This window comes from Lissotriton vulgaris, chromosome 9, assembly GCF_964263255.1.
Source record: "Lissotriton vulgaris chromosome 9, aLisVul1.2, whole genome shotgun sequence".
Lineage (NCBI taxonomy): Eukaryota > Metazoa > Chordata > Amphibia > Caudata > Salamandridae > Lissotriton > Lissotriton vulgaris.
The window spans coordinates 679,851,365-679,870,615 of record NC_141697.1 but is presented as its reverse complement, the minus strand read 5'-3'; the positions used below and the strand labels follow the sequence as shown (position 1 = coordinate 679,870,615).

The 19,251-nt window shown below is 44.2% G+C and overlaps 1 protein-coding gene across 2 annotated transcripts in view; it reads right to left on the bottom strand.

Moving 5' to 3' along the window:
- STRN4 (striatin 4) overlaps positions 1–19,251 on the bottom strand; it is a 336,971-nt gene that overhangs the window by 233,500 nt on the left and 84,220 nt on the right. For both annotated transcript variants that reach the window (XM_086938400.1, XM_086938401.1), the window contains exon 5: positions 14,683–14,886. In XM_086938400.1, the coding sequence (XP_086794526.1) occupies positions 14,683–14,886 (204 nt within the window). The remainder of the gene's footprint in view (positions 1–14,682; positions 14,887–19,251) is intronic.

Below are 19,251 nucleotides of genomic sequence, written 5' to 3'. Positions count from 1 at the left end.
ATGACATTTTATATTTATATATCGTTATTGGCATTGTCAATAACAATATATAAATCATTTACAAAACAAATAGCTCCAACTTTCCAAATGCGAAACCTATTGGCAACGCCAGTGCTTGTTTTTAATACTATATTCACTTAAAAATGTGGCCCCAACGCTCGGCTGACGCCCGAACTGTTATAAAAGATTTGCGAGTCTTTATCGGCACATACGCAATTGCCATGCTTCATTCTGACCAGGGTCCTGCTTTTAGCTCTCGAGCTTATAAGGAGGCCATGACCAGCATGGGCATTGGGTTGCGGTTCTCTTGTCCCTTCCATCCTGAGGGAAACAGGGTGGTGGAAAGAAAAAACGGAGACATAAAGCAATCTATAACGGCAAAGGTATTAGGTTCGGGTGATGGGTGGGTCCAGCATTTAACAAGTGTCCAAAGTAGTCTTAATAATTTGCCAAGAAATTCTCTAAAAGGTTTCAGCCCGTACGAACTATTGTTCGGAACTAGAATGTATGTTCAGGACTTAGATAGTCATGCTTCAGTGGTAGAAGATAAGAAAATATGCTTTGACATCAAAGATCGTTTGGCTGTTTTACAGGACTTAAATGAAACAAGAAAAGCCCTGAGCAACATAAAGTTAAAACAGCAGCCAACAACCACTGAAGACACACCACCTGTCCCAGCAAGACCTGTCTGGATTCCAAAGATTGGGGATCTGGTCAGAGAGAAAATAGCTGTTAAGAAGGAATTTGGGCCTTCTTACAGAAAAGCGGTACCTGTCTTGGCAATCAACGGAAAAAGATCAGTTGTACTACTGCCCCTTGCTGGTAAAAAGGAGAACCGAGTTGTATCAATCGACCTGGTAAAACCACAATCATGTGGCCAATAATAAGTAGTAGGCCCAGTGGATGCCCAAGAAATAGCAGAATACCAAAATTTGCTACAATCCAAGAGGTTCAAACTGAGAGACTAATCACATTTGATAAACCTACAGTAAATAAAAAAGGTCTATGCAAACACAATGCCATGGAACTTGTGCATCTTGAAACCCAAATTGAAAGAGTTTGTCATGAAACACCAGTCTACAATGATGTAGCATCAGAATGTGCTAATGAAAGGCAAATTGAAAAGACAATTCCAACAATTGACAGAACTGCATCTGGCTACTTTATCAATTTCGATAACTTTTCTGAAGATCCAAGTGAACAAGAAGAAACGCCAAAAACAAAATCATTTAAAGACAAAGCAACAGAACTTTTTCATCAACTCAAAGACACCTATCTCATTTCTCCATGGTTAGAATTTTGGATTGTGCTAGGGGTATTTTTCCTCCTGCTTTGGCTCATCATGGTACTTTGTTTGGGAAAATGCATTGAAGGAAAATACAGTACAATGGACACAGCAAGTCAGAACATCCACTTAGTTCTGAAGCCACACAAATCATCTCACATCGAGAAAAGAGAACTATCATCAGTGAATGTCACAGCCATTCAAATACCCGGCGGGGTAGTATGGGACAAAACAGATTACGAAATATATGGACCGGTCGAACTCTTGAAATATCCTCATCAGTTTATTTATTATTATTATTATTTAGCGATTTGTAAAGCGCCTGGTGACCCGAGGGCATCCCCGCGCTATGAGAGATTTGAGTCCAGCTGAGAGGGAGAAGTGCAGAGGGTTTAGTTGGGAAATAGATGGGTTTTAAGCTTTTTTCTGAAACTCTGATAGCTGGGTTCCAGTCTGAGGGAACGTGGGAGGGAGTTCCATCCCGTGGACGCTTTTACAGAGAAGCGTCGGCCTCCGGTACGTGTCCTCTTGAATTTGGGGATGTTGGCTAGGTGTTCGTTCTTGGACCGTAGAGCTCTGGGAGCTTTGTATGGAGTAACCAGGCCGCTGAGAATCGTAGGTCCCGAACCGTTGATCAGTTTATAGGCCGTGCACATGGCTTTAAATTCCACCCTTTGGCGAATTGGGAGCCAGTGCAGCGCCTTGATAGCAGGCTTGGCGGACACTCTAGAGGGAACGTTCATAAGTAGACGGGCTGCTGCATTCTGGGTTCGTTGCAGTCTCGCTAGGGTAGTCTCCGCCGCTCCCAGATAGACCATATTACTGTAGTCCAGCCGTGACAGTATGAGCCCTTGGACTAGTAATTTCCTGGACGCGGGTGGAAGTAAGGGGAGGATTCTGCGGGTAGTCCGCATAAGCCCAAAACAGGTACCTGCAGTTTTGGCCGCTTGTGTCTTCATTGAGAGGTCGGGTTCTAGCCAGACTCCGAGGGTCTTGATTTCGTGTTCCGGGGTGGGGATTTCCCCGAACACGTCCGGCCAGACCGCTGGGGGGATGGTCGCCCATTGTTTACCCATGAGCATCACTTCGGTTTTTGATCCGTTTAGTTTTAATGATGATTCACACATCCAGCTGTGGATTTCGGTGAGACAGTTTGTCAGGTTGTCTGGGTGGTCGTCTAGTTGGGAAAGGGAGACGACCAGTTGTGTGTCATCAGCGTAGCTCACTATTTTTATACCAAATGGTATCACTACGTCTTCAAGGGGGGCCATATATGCGTTAAAAAGCGTGGGGCTCAGGGAGGAGCCCTGAGGGACCCCGCTCGTAAGAGGGAGGGTGGATGAATGGTAGATTCCGTCCCACACCTGGAACGTGCGTCCGGTAAGGAAAGGCTCTATCCAACTGAGTGCCGTCCCGGTGAGCCCTGCTGTCGCCAGCCGATGGAGGAGGACACGGTGATTGACTGTGTCGAAGGCAGCGCTGAGATCCAGGAGGATCACTGCCACTGACCCTCCTGAATCAAGGATGCGCCTTGCCTCCTCGATGACGGCAAGAAGGGCGGTATCTGTGCCGTGCCCTGGACGGAACCCGTTTGCGATTGCCGTAGGATGTTGTTAGTTTCGAGGAATTGGGATAGTTGGCTGTTGACCAATTTCTCGGTTACCTTGCTAATTCCAGGGAGGAGGGATATTGGCCGGTAGTTTGCCATGTCTGTTGGATCGAGCTGGTTTTTTTTTAAGGAGTGCTTTCACCACCGCGCTTTTCCAGCTGTCAGGGACCGATCCCTGTGCGAGTGAGCTGTTATTAAGCTCTGTGAGCGTGGGGGTGATGACGGGAGCTACGTTTTTGAGGAATCTCATGGGTGCAGGGTCCAGGGGAGAACCGCTTTTAATTTTATTCAAGGTTACTTCTACCTCGTTCGGCGTGACTGGCCTAAATGTCGCAAGTTGGGGGCGTGTTCCAGTCTGACAGGGGGGTGAATTGTTGTTCCTATGGTGGGAGGGACATGAGGGGGGGGGGGGGAGGGGGGGGGGTGTAAGGATACGGGCAATTTTATCATTGAAGTATGTGGCTAAATCATTGCTTCTGTCTACCTGGGGGGTGGTGGAGGAGGAGGAAGTGGGCACTTTCAATAGCTCCTTTACGATGAGGAAGGATTCCCTGGAGGAATTAGATGCTTCCTTTATGCGAGTATCGTAGTGGGAGGCTTTGGAGCGCTTGATGGCAGTTTTATAGAGTTTAACTGAAGTGTGATAGGCCTCTTTGCTAGCGTTTTGCCAGTCTTTTCTCCATAGCCGTTCGGCTCTCTTAAGTTAAAGGTTTCATTAAGTGACTTCGTAAAACCAAGAACATTCTCTGATGATTGGGACTTTGAAAGCATAAATAATATGATGTCGGATTTAGTTTACAAAACATGATTATTTGCAAGGTTCATCAAATTATGAACAGATGTATTGTTTTACCCATTATGCAGACCACTATTTGCATAAATCTGCTCAACCTAGAAATGTTTTTAAATATAAGCAATGGGAACATTGTGCTACTCCACCTAAAAGCAGTTCAAAAACATTCTATGAGAAATTCCAATATTTCTCAGGGTTTAACACAAGTGATGCAGAAACATTTTATTATAAACTGTTAGACAAAACAGGGACAAAAACCATGCTGACAAATACTAAATTGATATATTCAGAAGCATTTTATGAAAAAATGATTACATTTGGCTTTGATTTCTGGAAAAACAACATTGAAACAAAAACCATCTGGGGTACAAAAGATTGGCAGGTACAAGGCCTAGAAGCATTATTTCGAGCCTGCATGATCCCAGAACAAATAATGTTCTTGAATGACACAATTCAACAAACGACCTGTCTTGGCCTAACCAAGATTAAAGACCTTAACAAACCGTCTATTCCAAAGCCAATACCTGATAATGCAACCACAGATATTGAGGTAGACGTATCCCAAGTTTTACATGAAAACAGAACACATCCTGATTGGAAAAAGTGGTTAATCTGGCCTAGACACAAATAACTGTCAAGACAGATTCCTGAACAAAATACAGGGGTTAAAAATGACCAGACCAGACCCTAGATACTCCCAGAGACAACATCCAGGGATAGTAACAACATACAGTGTAGGGAAACTGTGCCTTGAATGGCTACAAACATCCACACTGGCAGAGATTAAGCAACACTTATCTTTACTTAACCCCTTAAGTGCTGCTGACGGCCAATGGTCGTCAGCAGCGCTACCTCCCCAGTGCTGCGCACGACCATTGAACGTCCATTCAGCACTAGTTCTAATGGACAGCGCAGCACTGGGGAGGAATGTGTAATAGCAGTTATGAGGTTAAAGATGGTGCTGACTTGCGCAATTTCATAATGGGACCACGCAAACAGCGTCAAAATCGTTTCATAGTGGCCAGTATATACGCTGCTTACAACGAGGCATGGAAAGTGACTCATATTGAGACAGCAGAAAAAATACGAGAAATTGATCGTATTAATTTGGAAAAATCACTTTCTGTTGTGGACAATGGGTTAATAACTGTCCTCCAGAATATATTCACTGGACAGTATTGTATTATCTGCTATCGATATAATAGACCAGGACTTGCTAATGTTACAACATGGCCAGTCCCAATTACGTTCTATTGTACAGCTAGGCTGGACGTTGCAAAACCTGCGTTCAGGCTATGTGCCATGGCGTTTAATCAACACAACGTCATTGTTTTCTATCTTTAACCTTACTGATAAACAAATCAGTTTGGCACAGAAAGGAGCAGACTATACAATCCTGAGCATTAAAAAACTTGAGAGATTACCATTGACAATGTCAGAAAGACCTGTCATTGAATGGATAATACACAGAATAATCACAATTCCGATAACAACTTTCCAATTTAAAAATTGCCAAAAGTATATACCAGCAGGCCAGTATGAGAGGTTGGGTAAAGGATACATTAAGTCAACATGGAAATTACCTTATACACACACATGTTATAGTGACAAAAACCAGAATGTATTTCTTAGTGGTAATAATTGTAAACAATCACTGAGCGGTATACTTCTGTGTCAGGGTATTAATTTACATGGGGCCTGTGAGGGGACTTCAAATAACCTTTCATGCCACCAGCACGGCACACCTGCAACACAGATAGAGCCATTCTTTAAACAACTTTCTAACGGGAGTTACGTTCTAATAACGGACCACAGCTGTTGTGGCTTGGTGCCAGGGAAAGCATATCTCTTAAGCGTCAGTTCCATGGTCACTTGCTGTATGCAAGCATTGTATCCAAATGGCCCTGGAGACTCAGAGGCTCCGGTTTGGCCTCCGTTGAATATCTCTTCTATACGAATTGATACTTTAAGCAGAATGAAGTCTGTGCTTTTACAGACAACAGTGCCCATCACGTCATCAAAAGAGACGTATGATCTCCAAGTTGCAAGGACAACTGCAGAGATACATACACTTTTATCAACAAATTGCCCCGTGCATTTCGTAGAAATGTTAAGCCAAATCCTAAATATGTCGAATGTCAGTGGTATCTCATATGTATTTAAGACAATTTTTTCGGGACTGTTAACACCCTTCGAAGCAGTCCTGGGCATCTTTCCCAATTTTGTCCATTCGGTCTTTGGCGGCCTACCACTACTTTTGGGACTCGTAGCAGGGATTTTATTTTTGACCCTTCTGCTCCGATATTGCAAGCCTAAACACAGACATGACTCCGGCAACAATGGAAGAAACGATCCTAACTATACGCTATCGGGACCGCATAACTAAAGTCCTTGGATTAGCCCGGATAAGAGATCGGAATATGACCTGGTTTCTTTCATTCAGACCTATATGGCAGACCTGTATCTTACCTGTGCTTCAATGTATGCTATGCGGAGAGGAATGCATGTTAGACACCTGTCTTGCACTACAATCGGCAGTACCAATGGATATCGATACTTTGCTAAGTCCTGTAACGGCTCATGCATCGTGTTGTCCCCAGCGGTTACCAATCCTGATGACGGCATTTGTTGAGACTTCTGCGCTACGATTAGGTGGTGGCAGTGAAGCAAGAAATGAAAGCAACATCACCCAGGTACGACCCTCTGTGAGCATTGCTGATCCTGAAATCGATGATAGCAATCATTCTCACGACTGCCAGGTTACAGCATTATCAAACTTGGTCGAACTGTCACCTGAATATGTAGACCAATTTTTTGTGAGTCTATCTGAAATGATGTTCTCCCCTGAACAGAAACAATAACTTTTTGGAAAACAATCCGGCACACAGCGTTCCCATGAACTCTGAATTCGGCCTTCGGCTTTGATAAACAAGAGCTACTGAAAAACGTTTGGAACTATTTTTTCCCCCCGCTCATCATGAAATTATTTTTTCCAAAATTCCAAAATATTTACCTTTTTTCTGGCACATGTACTTTGCTTAAAGTAGAACTATTCATAAAGAACAGAGCTTCTATTTTTAGTAGATCTAGAGACAAAATATTACCTCAGCCTCTAGCACATTTTACAGCAACTGTTTTTATATGTGATGAAATAGTCTCGCCCTTCTTTTCTGTATTGAGAGACATTTCATGTGTAATTTTTCGCAAATCGTTCAGTTGATATACATAGGCAATTTTTCTGAACGACCATACTGCTTAAAACGTACAGTACCTATTATCATTTTCATGTATTTCGTATACACCATTTCAAATGCAAAATGTGTTTTGGAGTGGGTTGGAATACACATGCATCTTTATTGCTTACGTTTTTAGTAATTGATGGACATAAAACCGTGGAGTGGGTGATGTGTTATCTAGGAACCCGATCAATATTGTGACTTTATGCCCCTATAAGGCTACAATCAATACATATCCCTATAATGGCATAATAATCAGAGCCATATTTTCAGTAAATCGCCTCTGCAGTCCATGACACAGCTGAAGCTACTTCCTTAGATTCCTAGAGAGCACACAGAGTTCTTTCGACACACCATACCCCCAGCAACCTGGGAAATCCCTGCTTGCTTTGTTTTGATTTGTAATAGAACTCCTGCGAGCACTGTAAGAACGCCCAGTTCTTAGTGACATCTTTATTGACGTCTTATGTCCAAAACTTACGTCAAACCCGGCACCTTTCAGGTATAAATATGCCAACGCTGCCTTAAGCAAATACACAGTGGGGAATTCTGGAGCAGAACAGCTGTCCCCTTACAGAGAGCCCAGCAGACGCGAGAAGCCCACAGACTCTGCCCCTCCTCTTTGACGCGCTGAGAAAGACGCTGTCTTTTCTCCTGCCTAGAAAATCCAGCTCCGGCGTTTCCAGCCTACCCTTGCGGGTGACTGGGATATCGGGTCCTGAGAGGGAGATACCAGACCTCCTACATTCTATTCCAAAGGTACGGTGCTGACTAAACCCTTAGAGAGAATTCTTGGATCAGACTCTTGGCAAAACCAACTTAACTTAAACTGCTACTTACTTACTCCCTCCCACGTATTAGGCTTAGGTCAGGTACACCGGGGTAGGCGTAGTTAGAAGCACCAGTTGAGGTCGTTAGCCAACGTATATATGAATGTATATATTGTATATATTTTATTCATTTTAACTATCTTATGGCTAAGAAACCATATCAATGCTTTTACAGTATTATTTCATAATACTCCTTTTACTGTACGTACTTTACTTTATATTAAGTATTGCAATTGTGGCAATCCATTTCTCTTGCATGAGAAGGAAGACTGTTCAATAAATCATACCCTTTATTGAAAATGCCCGTCTCTCTCTTCTCTGCACTCTGGTGAAACTAAGAACGCACGTCTGACTGAGTGAAATAATAGTCTATTGTTTTCACACGACTCTAGAGATTGACTCTTATTCTGGGGTGCAAAGTAGTCATGATTATGCGGTTGTCGGAAGCTGAATCCCTTCTTGTCTGAGCCAGGGAAGCTGATCACTTCCTATTCAGTCAAGAAAGTTTCCAGTGTCCTCTGAGCTAGCTGGCGCAAACCTAAATTAAGTCTAACATAGTCAGTAGAGACCTAGAAGACCACAGTCCTACGTCAACACTGCTGTTTATGTTATTCCAATGCGCAGGGCCTATAGGGAAAATAGGAACTACACTACAATGCTGTGGTGAAGGTGAGTGATGCTGTGGTCGTGCTGAATGATGCTGTGGTAGTGCATAGTGATGCTGTGGTGGTACTTAGTGATGCTGTGGTGGTACATAGTGATGCTGTGGTGGTACATAGTGATGCTGTTGTGTTCCTGAGTGATGTGAGGGGCGTTGAAGTGCAAATAAGGCTGAAATAAATAAAGCATGTTTGGATGTGAGGGCGATCTGGCTGGGGTGGAAGGGGGGAATGAGGTGACAGGGGGAGTGAAAATGAAAACACACTGTAGAATGCTGAAAGCAACAAGATTACCAATCGCTAGTGTAAAGAAACATATACAAAATAAAAGTAGGATGCCTTTGAAGAACAAGCTGCGAGACGCGCTCTGCGGTGGGGGAGGAGCATTGAAGCAAGGCGCGCGCTTGTGCGAGCGAGAGGAAAGCCAGATGGCGCCTCTGCTTGTGCCTGTTTGTTCAGAGTTGTTGCCAGTTTATTATACTTTTCGAAGATTACTATGTACAATAAAATACAATAAAATGATGTAAAAAGAATAGCCCTTATTTAAAAAATTTGAATTGGCAGAGGCATGTATCGCACTTTGCTTTGTCTGAAGGTATAAAACTAAGTTTTAACATGCATTACATGTATTTTAATGTTTTACTTGGAATCGTTGTTTAATTTTTCCCCTGTGGCCCGGTCTAAAAACGAAGAGCACCTTTTTCATCAGGGTGTGCAACAGCATAATTCATCTGTTTGACATACAGGATCATGGGTAAATTATTCTGTGAAGCACAAATTAAAGCCCTGGTCCACTGTGAAGTTTTGAAGTGATTGTTGCATGGAGTAAGCTCTTACTTGCAGCCGGGGCAGGTGAGTTGAGTTTGCGTGGGGGGTCAGTCGTCCAAGTTTCAGACTGAAACCAGTATTCGTACGTTTTCAATTATAGCTCTGCCATTGTATCAAAGTGTGATCTTTGGAAAATCACTCGCTTTCCAAAGCCCCTTAATCAGACAGAAAGTAGACGTGCTGGGGAAGCCTCCAAATATTGTTAATAGGCGCTATGGAAAGAAGTAGACATTTATATTTGTGAAGAAGGCATAGCTTTGTCGTCATCAGAGAACACCTCACACATAATACATTTTCTATATCCAGTCTGACTAAGCGGACCTTGGTAGGCATTGGAGGCCTGGCAACACTCCGGCACCGGGGAGACAGAAAACATGATTGTGGAATAGCGGAGACCCAGCTTAAACTTTTTTCACAAATATGACTTTAAAGATTGACGCCAGGAAGGACATGGCTTTTGTAGTTCGGACTGGACTGTTCCCATGGGGCAACAGGGTCAGAGCTGATTTGCATATCGCCATTGTCTAACCCAGGGTGGTGTGGAGTGCAAAAAAACGATGGATTTGGGCCCAGATCTTTTGACTGGGGGAATGTGTGACATTGATCCACATTCGGTCCATCACTTGTTGTTTTTGCAATTGCCGCCCTAAGTGCGCTGGGTATGCCCAGACGTGGGTCCCAGGCACTCCACACCACTTGGAGTCAAGCTAGCCGGGCTGATGAGAGGTGTTACCTCGAAACCGGTCCGGTCCTCGGATGCTTGATTCCGTTCTGGGAAGGACATGGCTTTTGTAGTTCGGACTGGACTGTTCCCATGGGGCAACAGGGTCAGAGCTGATTTGCATATCGCCATTGTCTAACCCAGGGTGGTGTGGAGTGCAAAAAAACGATGGATTTGGGCCCAGATCTTTTGACTGGGGGAATGTGTGACATTGATCCACATTCGGTCCATCACTTGTTGTTTTTTTAAAGATTGACGCGTCATTGTTTTGTGGATTAATTAATTACTGTGAAGGCATCTAACTGTGAAAAAATGTGGCTTCTTACATTATGCGAACACTTGCATGATGATCAAAGCTCCGGCCCCGGTCAAAGAAGCAGAGCAGACTTGCTAGGATTAAAGGAGAAGTGATTCTGCCATGCTGCCAACATCGCTCAGTGGCCGCAGTTAACGTGTGGTGCAGAGCAACAGTGAGTCGTGGAGCAACAGAGTAGAATTAGCTTTCTCAAATGGAAATGCCTCCGTTCTCTCCATGTTATGCTTATTTTGGTTGTAACCCAAGGCACCACTCCAGTGTAACAACATGGACAACAAAAGGGCGCAGCAGGGAGTGCGTGCTGTGATGTTGTCTCTTCCGTTGTTCAAAGAAGCAGCGCTGACTCGCTACAATTAAAGGAGAAGTGTTTTTGCCATGTTGTCAACATCGAGCAGTGGCCGCAGTTAATGTGTGGTGCAGAGCAACAGTGAGTCGTGGAGCAGCAGAGTAGAGTCAGCTCTCTCAAATGGAAATTCCTCCTTTCTCTCCATGTTATGTTTATTTTGGTTGTTACGCAAGGCGTGACTTCAGGGTAACAACATGGACAACAAAAGGGATCGTCAGGGAGTGCGCGCCGTGATGTTGTCTCTTACATCATTGAGCTTGCGCAAGGCATAGACGTGCGCATTATAATGAAAAACATGCATTGGCCGCACAGTAGTGAAAGTGATGTGGGCGCGAAAGTGATCACTCACGGGCTGTGAGGGTGCCTGCGAGCCATGCACTTAATGACCCGTGACGGAGGAAAGACAGATGCCGGCTGCGCGCGTGCACGCGCTTGTAACCGCAAGCTTGAGGCAAGCAAAAGCGTGTGGTAGCACTTTCAAAACCCACACACTAAATGTCTCGCAGGGCATGCGCTGGCTGAGGCGAGACCTAAAAATATGTGAAGGTAATGGAGGCGCCTCACGGAAACACCACCATGGGAGCTGCTGATAGGTTCTCATCAGTGTGCTCCGGTTTTCATCATTGCAAAAACAACAGTTGATGGACAGAATGTAGAACAATGTCATACATTCACCCCAGTACAGAGATCTGGGCCTAAATCCATCGCTTTTTTGCACTCCACATCACCCCAGTTCAGACATGGCCATATGCAAATCAGCCTTGACCCTGTGCCGTATGGGAATAGTCCAGCCCGAACTGGATGGAGCGAATACCACCACACCATAATCTTTTTAACATTTTCTTCAAGCCTCCGAGATTGATAGAAGCTCACCCCTAAGAGCTTGTATTCAGTTCAGTTACTTCCTCAACCGGAGTATTCACAATGTCCATCCACACCCAAATTGCTTTCTATCGAATTTCATAATTGTGGTTGTATCAAAGTTGGTTACCAGATCATTATTTGATAATACATATTAAATTCCACTAATTTCTTTCAGAGTCCCTCAGGTGTCCTGTCCTACACAATAAAACTCAAGATGTTTATATTTTACAGATTAAAGCTTTTTACTTGGCCAAGTATTTTTTTACCTTAGAAAAAACAGTTTGAGGATATATCTTAAATATTTATGGTACTGATGCATATCAAAACTAGTCTGTGCCTTCATAGTATAGTTACCAAATAAGTAGAATGCCTTACGCTTAATATAAATTGTGTTCTTTAACTGGCTACAGCAATATAAAGTTTTATGAACTATTGTTGATATCAGCAACTAGGCCTGTTTTGTATGACACAGCATGCTTTTTTATTTTAATCGTATATTAAGTAACCCTGGGCGGAGTTCGCGGAGTGGGGCTTCGCGGAGCTACGCGAAGTGGGCGAGAAACTACGCCCACCTCCGCACTCCGCGTAGCCCCACTCCGCAAACACCACTGGCCGCCAGCCCCGCCACCCGCCTCCCTCCCGCCCTCCCTAAATACTTTGAAATAAAAGATTCAAATAATTTAAAAGCACTTACCTTGCCGCCGCTGCCCGCCGCGTCCCCGGGGCTCGCGATCTTCAGTCTTCCGTACTAATGCGCATGCGCGGGCGGCCGCGCATGCGCATTTTCTCGTGAAAATGCGCATGCGCGGCCGCCCGCGCATGCGCATTAGTACGGAAGACTGAAGACGGAAGTAAGTGAGCCCCGGGGACGCGGCGGGCAGCGGCGGCAAGGTAAGTGCTTTTTAAATTATTTCATTTCTTTATTTCAAAGTATTTAGGGAGGGCGGGAGGGAGGCGGGTGGCGGCCAGCTACGCTCCGTCTGCGGAGTGCCGCCTGGCTCCGCCAGCTCCGCAAAATGCGGAGTAGGCGGCACTACGCACACTCCGCAGACGGAGCGTAGCTGGCCGCCCACCCCTAATATTAAGTAAACATTCGGACATGGGCTCAAGCAAACTTAGCTGGGCAACTAGGTGAGTAAGATTTTAACAGTACATATATATATATATTTTTTATTCTCAGGTCTTGTACAGTGAGCAGGTATCATTCTATAAGATGACTGTTAGACCTGGCTCTTTTGCCAGGTATATCCCCATACTTTTTGCCTCCTACTTTTCTAACCTGTTTTTGTTGGCTTTAGTACGGTGGGCACTTAACCATTGCTAATCAGTGCTAAAGTGCATATGCTCTCTGTGTAAATTGAGATTCTGATTGGTTATCCAGGATTGGCATATTTGATTTACTAATAGATACCTAGTAAAGAGCACTGTAAAGTGCAGGGCCTGTAAATCAAATGCTACGAGTGGGCCTGCAGCACTGGTCGTTCCACTCATTAGCAGTCTTTCAAATGTGCTTCAGACCTGCCACTGCAGTGTCAATGCACACAGTTTTTAACTGCCATGCCGACCTGGTTGGTTTTTAAATTGTGTTTGAAAATGGCACTTTTAGAAAGTGAAATCGCTAAAGTGGTTAGGCCAATTGGACAAGAGTCAGGTAGTGCCGTAATACTTTTCAATGACAAAGGGGGACCGGACTCCTTTGGTATTTTCAGCTGTTATGTCTTTATAGCATTGATCAAACCAATACCTTTTATGTTTTATTTAGGTTATTTATTAAACCATTTTGTTTAAGATATTTCGTATATTTTATGATGAAATTTTCAAAGGTAAGAAAAGAAGATCCACATCAATTGCAAAATACCAACAAATAATACATGAAACAATTCACAAAGTTACATTCATGGACAAAACATTGAAAAATACAACAATTCAGAAAAGGAAACTTTTTTTACACCATTTCATTAAACATACGGCAATCCTTCCGACTTTCAATTAGGCCACTCTTGCACACTAAACACAGAGTTTCTGGTGCAGTTAGGGGCTGGGTGAGAGATCTTTTATGTTTTATTAACAACATTCCTCCTGCATTGAGGAATACCAGTCTGCTCTATCACAGCCAGAAGAACTAGGAATATCGCACACTGAGACTATTCAGGAAAATGGAAATCTAGAGCTTGCTTTAATGTCCTTAATTTAAAAAAAAGCTTTGGCGTAAACAAATACTAAATACAGCACATTGTCCCATCTACCCTAAGGCGACTCGAATATATAAGCTTTAGCGGATCCTGCAGAACCTCACCAAAGAGCTAGTTCATACTATGCTTGATCCCAGTCTTTTGGCCAAGGAATCACAAGGATCTCGATAGGTGTAGAGGTTGGCCACCCGCATTTCATATTAGATTCAACCATAACAGTCGGCAGAGTTAAAAGGGCAGGAAAGGTAACAAATGACCATGACACTGACCCCAACAATGGAGGATAAGCAGGACAGAACCCTTAAAAAGTCTGTACCCCTGAACTTTTGTTGAACAGAGTAATCAACAAGGTAGCCACAAAGAAAAACATCAACCAGAGAATTTGCAATACAACTAACAAGGTCTTGCTGCCATCCTAAAATCTTGCTCCTATGGTGGGCTTATTATTCGTAGTAGGAGGCTTAGTCTTTTACATTGTGATATCACAGGAACACCTGTGTCTACAGGATACATTAAATAAAAAGACATGTATGGAATGTGCTCAGTATTTTACCAGCAATCGACAAGCATGTAAAATGTTTGAGGACCCAACATATATAAACATCATCTGCTGTTCACTTCTAAGGAACACAAAGACACATTTTGTCACATACAAAAGGCAAAATAAATGTTCCAGGTTTAGATGAAGTACAAACTGACAAGCGAAGGGGAGTAATGAAAAGAAATACAAATGAGAAAGTTTCGTAATATTTGAGTGTGGCATTTTGAGTATTTTGCATCACTTCTTTGCAACTAATAATTATTTTACCATGAGGGAGCAGTCGAATTTAATGACATCCAGAGAACAAGGCACATAAAAACACAACTTATTCAAAAAAAGATTTTTCCAAAACCAAGAACTTGTTATAGAGTTGCAGCCACACAGTTGTGAATGCCAAGCTACTAAAATGGTTTTAGCATTTTTCAAATATCAATTGTACCTGACAAAAGACCCACTTTATACCTTTTTATCTGCTCTTCAATCTGCCGTATAAGTGGTGATTGCCCCTCACTCAGTCCCGGACCTGGAGTCAGTGTTGGTGCCACGCCAGAGTCGCTCTGCTCCATTGACCCATTTTGCTCCTCAGGGCAGCGTGACAACAGAGCACGTACTCTTTTTGAGCGCATATCCAGAATAGTGTCTGTGTATCCAACTTCCTCTAGGTACCTAGCAGGGCAAAAAAGATAAGCAAAATAAAACATGGAACTGACACCAAAAGCCGGACCAGGGTAAATGAAGATAATTACATGATTAGGAAGAGGGGGTAAAAGAGTTTGAATAACAGCACTAGATAGTTCCAGACGAGAAGAATGATGATATGGCTGCTGAGGGAATTAGAAGGAACATGTCAATAGAAAGAAGATAGAATTGAAGCCACAGGAAAATGGAGCAAGACAACCTCAGGTACCACATCATCAAATCTGAGGCAAGCAGGAGCTATAGGAAAACAATGATGAAGCAACACAAACCACTGATAGATGGAAAAGAGAGTCCAGAGGATTGTGTTGCAAAAAAAAAAAAAGCATGATAACTAATAAAATAAGGCAACATCAGGGTCCCCTGTTGCAAAGAAAAGACTACAGGGTCCAGCGATAGAGTACCTCTCAGAACAAGGTATAAAAAAAGTTACACATGTGTCAATGAGAACAATGATGAAGGACAAAGGCTTCAATCATGGGCTACTAGAATAAGGAAGAGAGCATGCCTAGAAACGAGAGTTCACGGTTCCGCACCGAGCGAAGATGGCAGACTGTTTGTTCTGCGTTCCATCGGAGGTGAGGCGTGGACGAGAGGTGTCTCAGCTACCGGTCTCTGGGCCGCTGATGGAGCGTCGACAGTCTGGCGGCGGCCGTGTTGTCTTTGGAGGTACTATTTGAATGCTGGGCTGGGGGGGTACCACGACCACCACAAGGTGCCTGACCCAGCAATGGCAGCTTGAAATTAATGCTCTCTTTTGAACCGTCCCTCAAATACCCCTGAGAGGATTTCCTGCTCACTATTATCCCATCGAGAGTAAAGCTTTCACAATTAGAATATGGGCGGACCAAATGAAGTTTAATCTTGCCCTTTTCTGACTTTGCACAACAGAATCATTAACCGCGATGCCTTACCTACGAGAACCAGAAAATGGCGCCCTGGGAGCTGTTGTGAACACGCCCGGTGCCGAACGGTGAACGGTCGGGGAAGTGTCCCTGCTACCCATGAGAGTTTCTGGGGGCCATAAAGAGCCCCCACAAGAGCTGAATAATTTTAGAACCACAGTGAGCTGACCCAGAGCACCGCTCCCAAACTGCCTGACTCTAAGATGGCGGCCGTCCACAAGAAGACTGGGGCTAAGAATCGAGGCAACCCAAGTTGCTATTACTCCAGCCGCCTCTCTGAGACCAGGGTCCTGATGTTTCTTTCAGGATTTTTGGCACAGTGCTTTTTAACCAACTTTAGAACTGGTGGCAACTAGAACTAGCCACTGAGCCATGGAGTCTAACAGACTTGATGTGCCTGACTCTAAGATGGCTGCCAAAACCACAATCCTTCTTCTACCTTTCCATCCTCGCCAGCGCCTACCTCCTTTCTTTGGTTTCTAGCCTTCTGATACCCCCCTGATCCTCACTCTTTTCTGGCAGAGCCCTAAATGCATACATGTCTGCTTCCCGGTGGAGCTGCACCGACACCTAAAGGGGAGATTGCCCCTGGCACACAGCTATGGCCGTTACCTACCCAGCCGGATTACAGACGTTTGTCTCGTTTTCTTTAACGCTGCAGTCTCCTCCCTGTGGATTACCTGCTGTGCCTGGTCTTTCCTATCCTGACTTTCCTATTCGCTAATTTACTCCTGTAATGTTTATTTATCCATTATGTAACTACTGTGAAACTTTGGTAACTCATTAACTCGCTGAGTCCTTATGTAAAGCGCTCTGATACCTCGGGGTCTAGCCAGCGCTATATAAAACTGAAGTAAATAAATGAAAGAAGATAGCCCAAAGGGCCACAGGTAAAATAAGAGGCTTGAGGTAGGTGGAAAGAGGCTTGCACACCACTTGCCAATTCAGCTACATTTTCTAGGGACATAGTCCAAATTGATTATAATCACTGTTACTCTCAGAAACCATGGACTGGCAGTATTTTGATATTGTGTTTGAAGAAGTCATGGACGATATATTTCTGAACCATGCTGTTTGGCAAGGGAGAATAAATATTTTCAAACATACCTGTAGGAAGCGGACTTTGTATATGGTCTACCACTAGGCGGTTGTACTGTGCACAGAGTCCAGATATTCCCCTAGAAGTGTACAGAGCTCAATGCAAACCCAAAGTGCTCCTTTAGTGGTAGTGTGGGCGAGTAGCCTTCAGCCTCACACAGAGGAGCGCAAAAGATTTATTGTTTACACGTTAACCAATAAGGGACGCACGACTCAAAAAGGAGATCCACCCCAATTTTATAAAATTAAGCTCTGTTAGTTTTATTTTAAGACCAAGATATTTGCAAAAAAGGTAAGTAGGTTTTTCAGGAAAAATACTTTAGTCTTTAAAAAGTCCACAGTGCAATTTTCAAACAGTTCAACGTTGAACAATGGAGGAAATTAATATTGCAGATTTACAGGTATACCACTTACATTTCCAGTCTTCAGGGGTTGTCAGCAGAGGGCGAGGTTCAGGTAAACACAAAGTCTGCACCACCAAAGGCACAGGGGCAGCCAGATGCAGAGGTCAACTGCAGAGATGTGCCAATGCGTTTCGATTGCGACTGGGGTGCTTCAAGCCATGCTGCTTGCAGGTAGGTAAAATCGGTTGCAGGCTCCGGAGGCCACAAGGCTGCACCAAAACTGCACCACAAGCGACGGCTAGGCGCAGATAAAGCATCCGGTGTCCAATGCTCTTCAATGGAGGAACTCTTTTGGACAAACAGGCGGCAGGCGTCGAAGCGGAGGCTGCTCGGAGAACGCCAACGACAGCAGAGGCAAGTAGGGATGCGGTGGGTCTTAGGGACACTGTTGTTCGAGCTCCCCAAGGCTCAGGGGCTTCGTGTGCAGTAGTGTCCTTAAATGTTGGGTTTTCCTTACTGGGGCCGGTCGGGGCGTCATTGTGGAGTCCAGGAGGGGTCAGCAAACGCTGTACTTTGGGTCAGGATCCCTGGGGAACCTGTTCTTGATCAGTGGGCCACCTGGACCGGAAGCATCAGGTGCAGTGGTCAGGACTCGTGGATCTGGAGAGCACCAGAGTCCTTTCTGTAGATTTCTTGTGGACAGGTCCACTGTCCTTGGGAGGTTTGGTCTTTATCAAAGGCAAGCAGTCTTCCTTGGGTTCTGGAGGTCGCTGGCTGCAGTACAGGGATCATCTTCTTTGCATGGAATTTGAAGCTGCAGAAAGGTCGGTAGTGCTGGGGTCAAATTAGTAGGCATTTTCCGTCTTCTCTGCAACTCTTCTCCAACACATTGATTTGGAGCCGCCTCCTCTGCATCCGCCGAGAAGCCTCTGGCTGAAAGTTCTTGCAAGTGACCTCCGTATCAGTCTATGGACTCATCTGTAGTGGGTATTATCCTTTCACTTATTAGCAGAAAATAAATTGCTGCATTTAGGTTTACTGGGATCCTCCAGCACTTAAAGGCGTGCTTCAAGCACCTTGTGGCACGAACCGTATCTTCCAACATGCCTTCTATTTGTTTCCATCGTAAATTAAGTTCTTGCTGGATAGGTCTCATACGAGGCATGCAAAACAGAATGAGGCCTATACGTCATGCCATCAGGGTCAACGGGGTCTCGTATTGCGTCACTGTGGATGATTGTTTTGCAGCAATAGTCCTTGCTACGGTCTGCAACTTTCTTAACGCTTTCCACTAATGGTACAGCTTTCCCCAACTGTGTATCGAGGTTTGCTCCCAGCAATGATTTTCTCTGTTCAAAGAAAGCATTGGCATAGCCAATAGGTCTCACCTTTGGGACCTTATAAATGTTTAGCCATGCAACACTTTATGTCGTTGCACCAAGGATACTGTGCTGGATAACTAAACACTTATAAGATCCCAAAGGCAAGACCTACTGGCTATACCAATGCTTGTTGTGGTCTGCTAGAAAACATGGGGCAGCGAGGAAGCTGCTGAATGCAAGTCACCCCAGCCCATGTAGCAGTACAAGTGGGTGACAAAGGTCTGAGTAGAGCTTTAAGTGGAATGAAAAAACAGGGGGTCTCTCGAAGGGCTGTGATCGATGTAAATATGGGCGTGGACGATGTGATTAAGGGCGTGGCTTAAAAATACAAAAGCTAAAAATCTGTGCTTAGCATAGTGTGCCACCCTACTGGTATGCTGCTTCTGTCATTGCATACAAATATATAATACTACAGCAAATAACATTACACCTACAACAAGTCAGGGTTATTGACTTTGCCAATGGTTGTTAGTTGTGTAAGATAAATAATCAACAACTATAGCTTTGTTGTGTAGAACATTGAAAATTATTCAGTTCTTAAAGCACAAGTTAGTACTTGTGTAACAATATATCTGTAAGAGACATTAGTTAGTGATAGATTCCTTA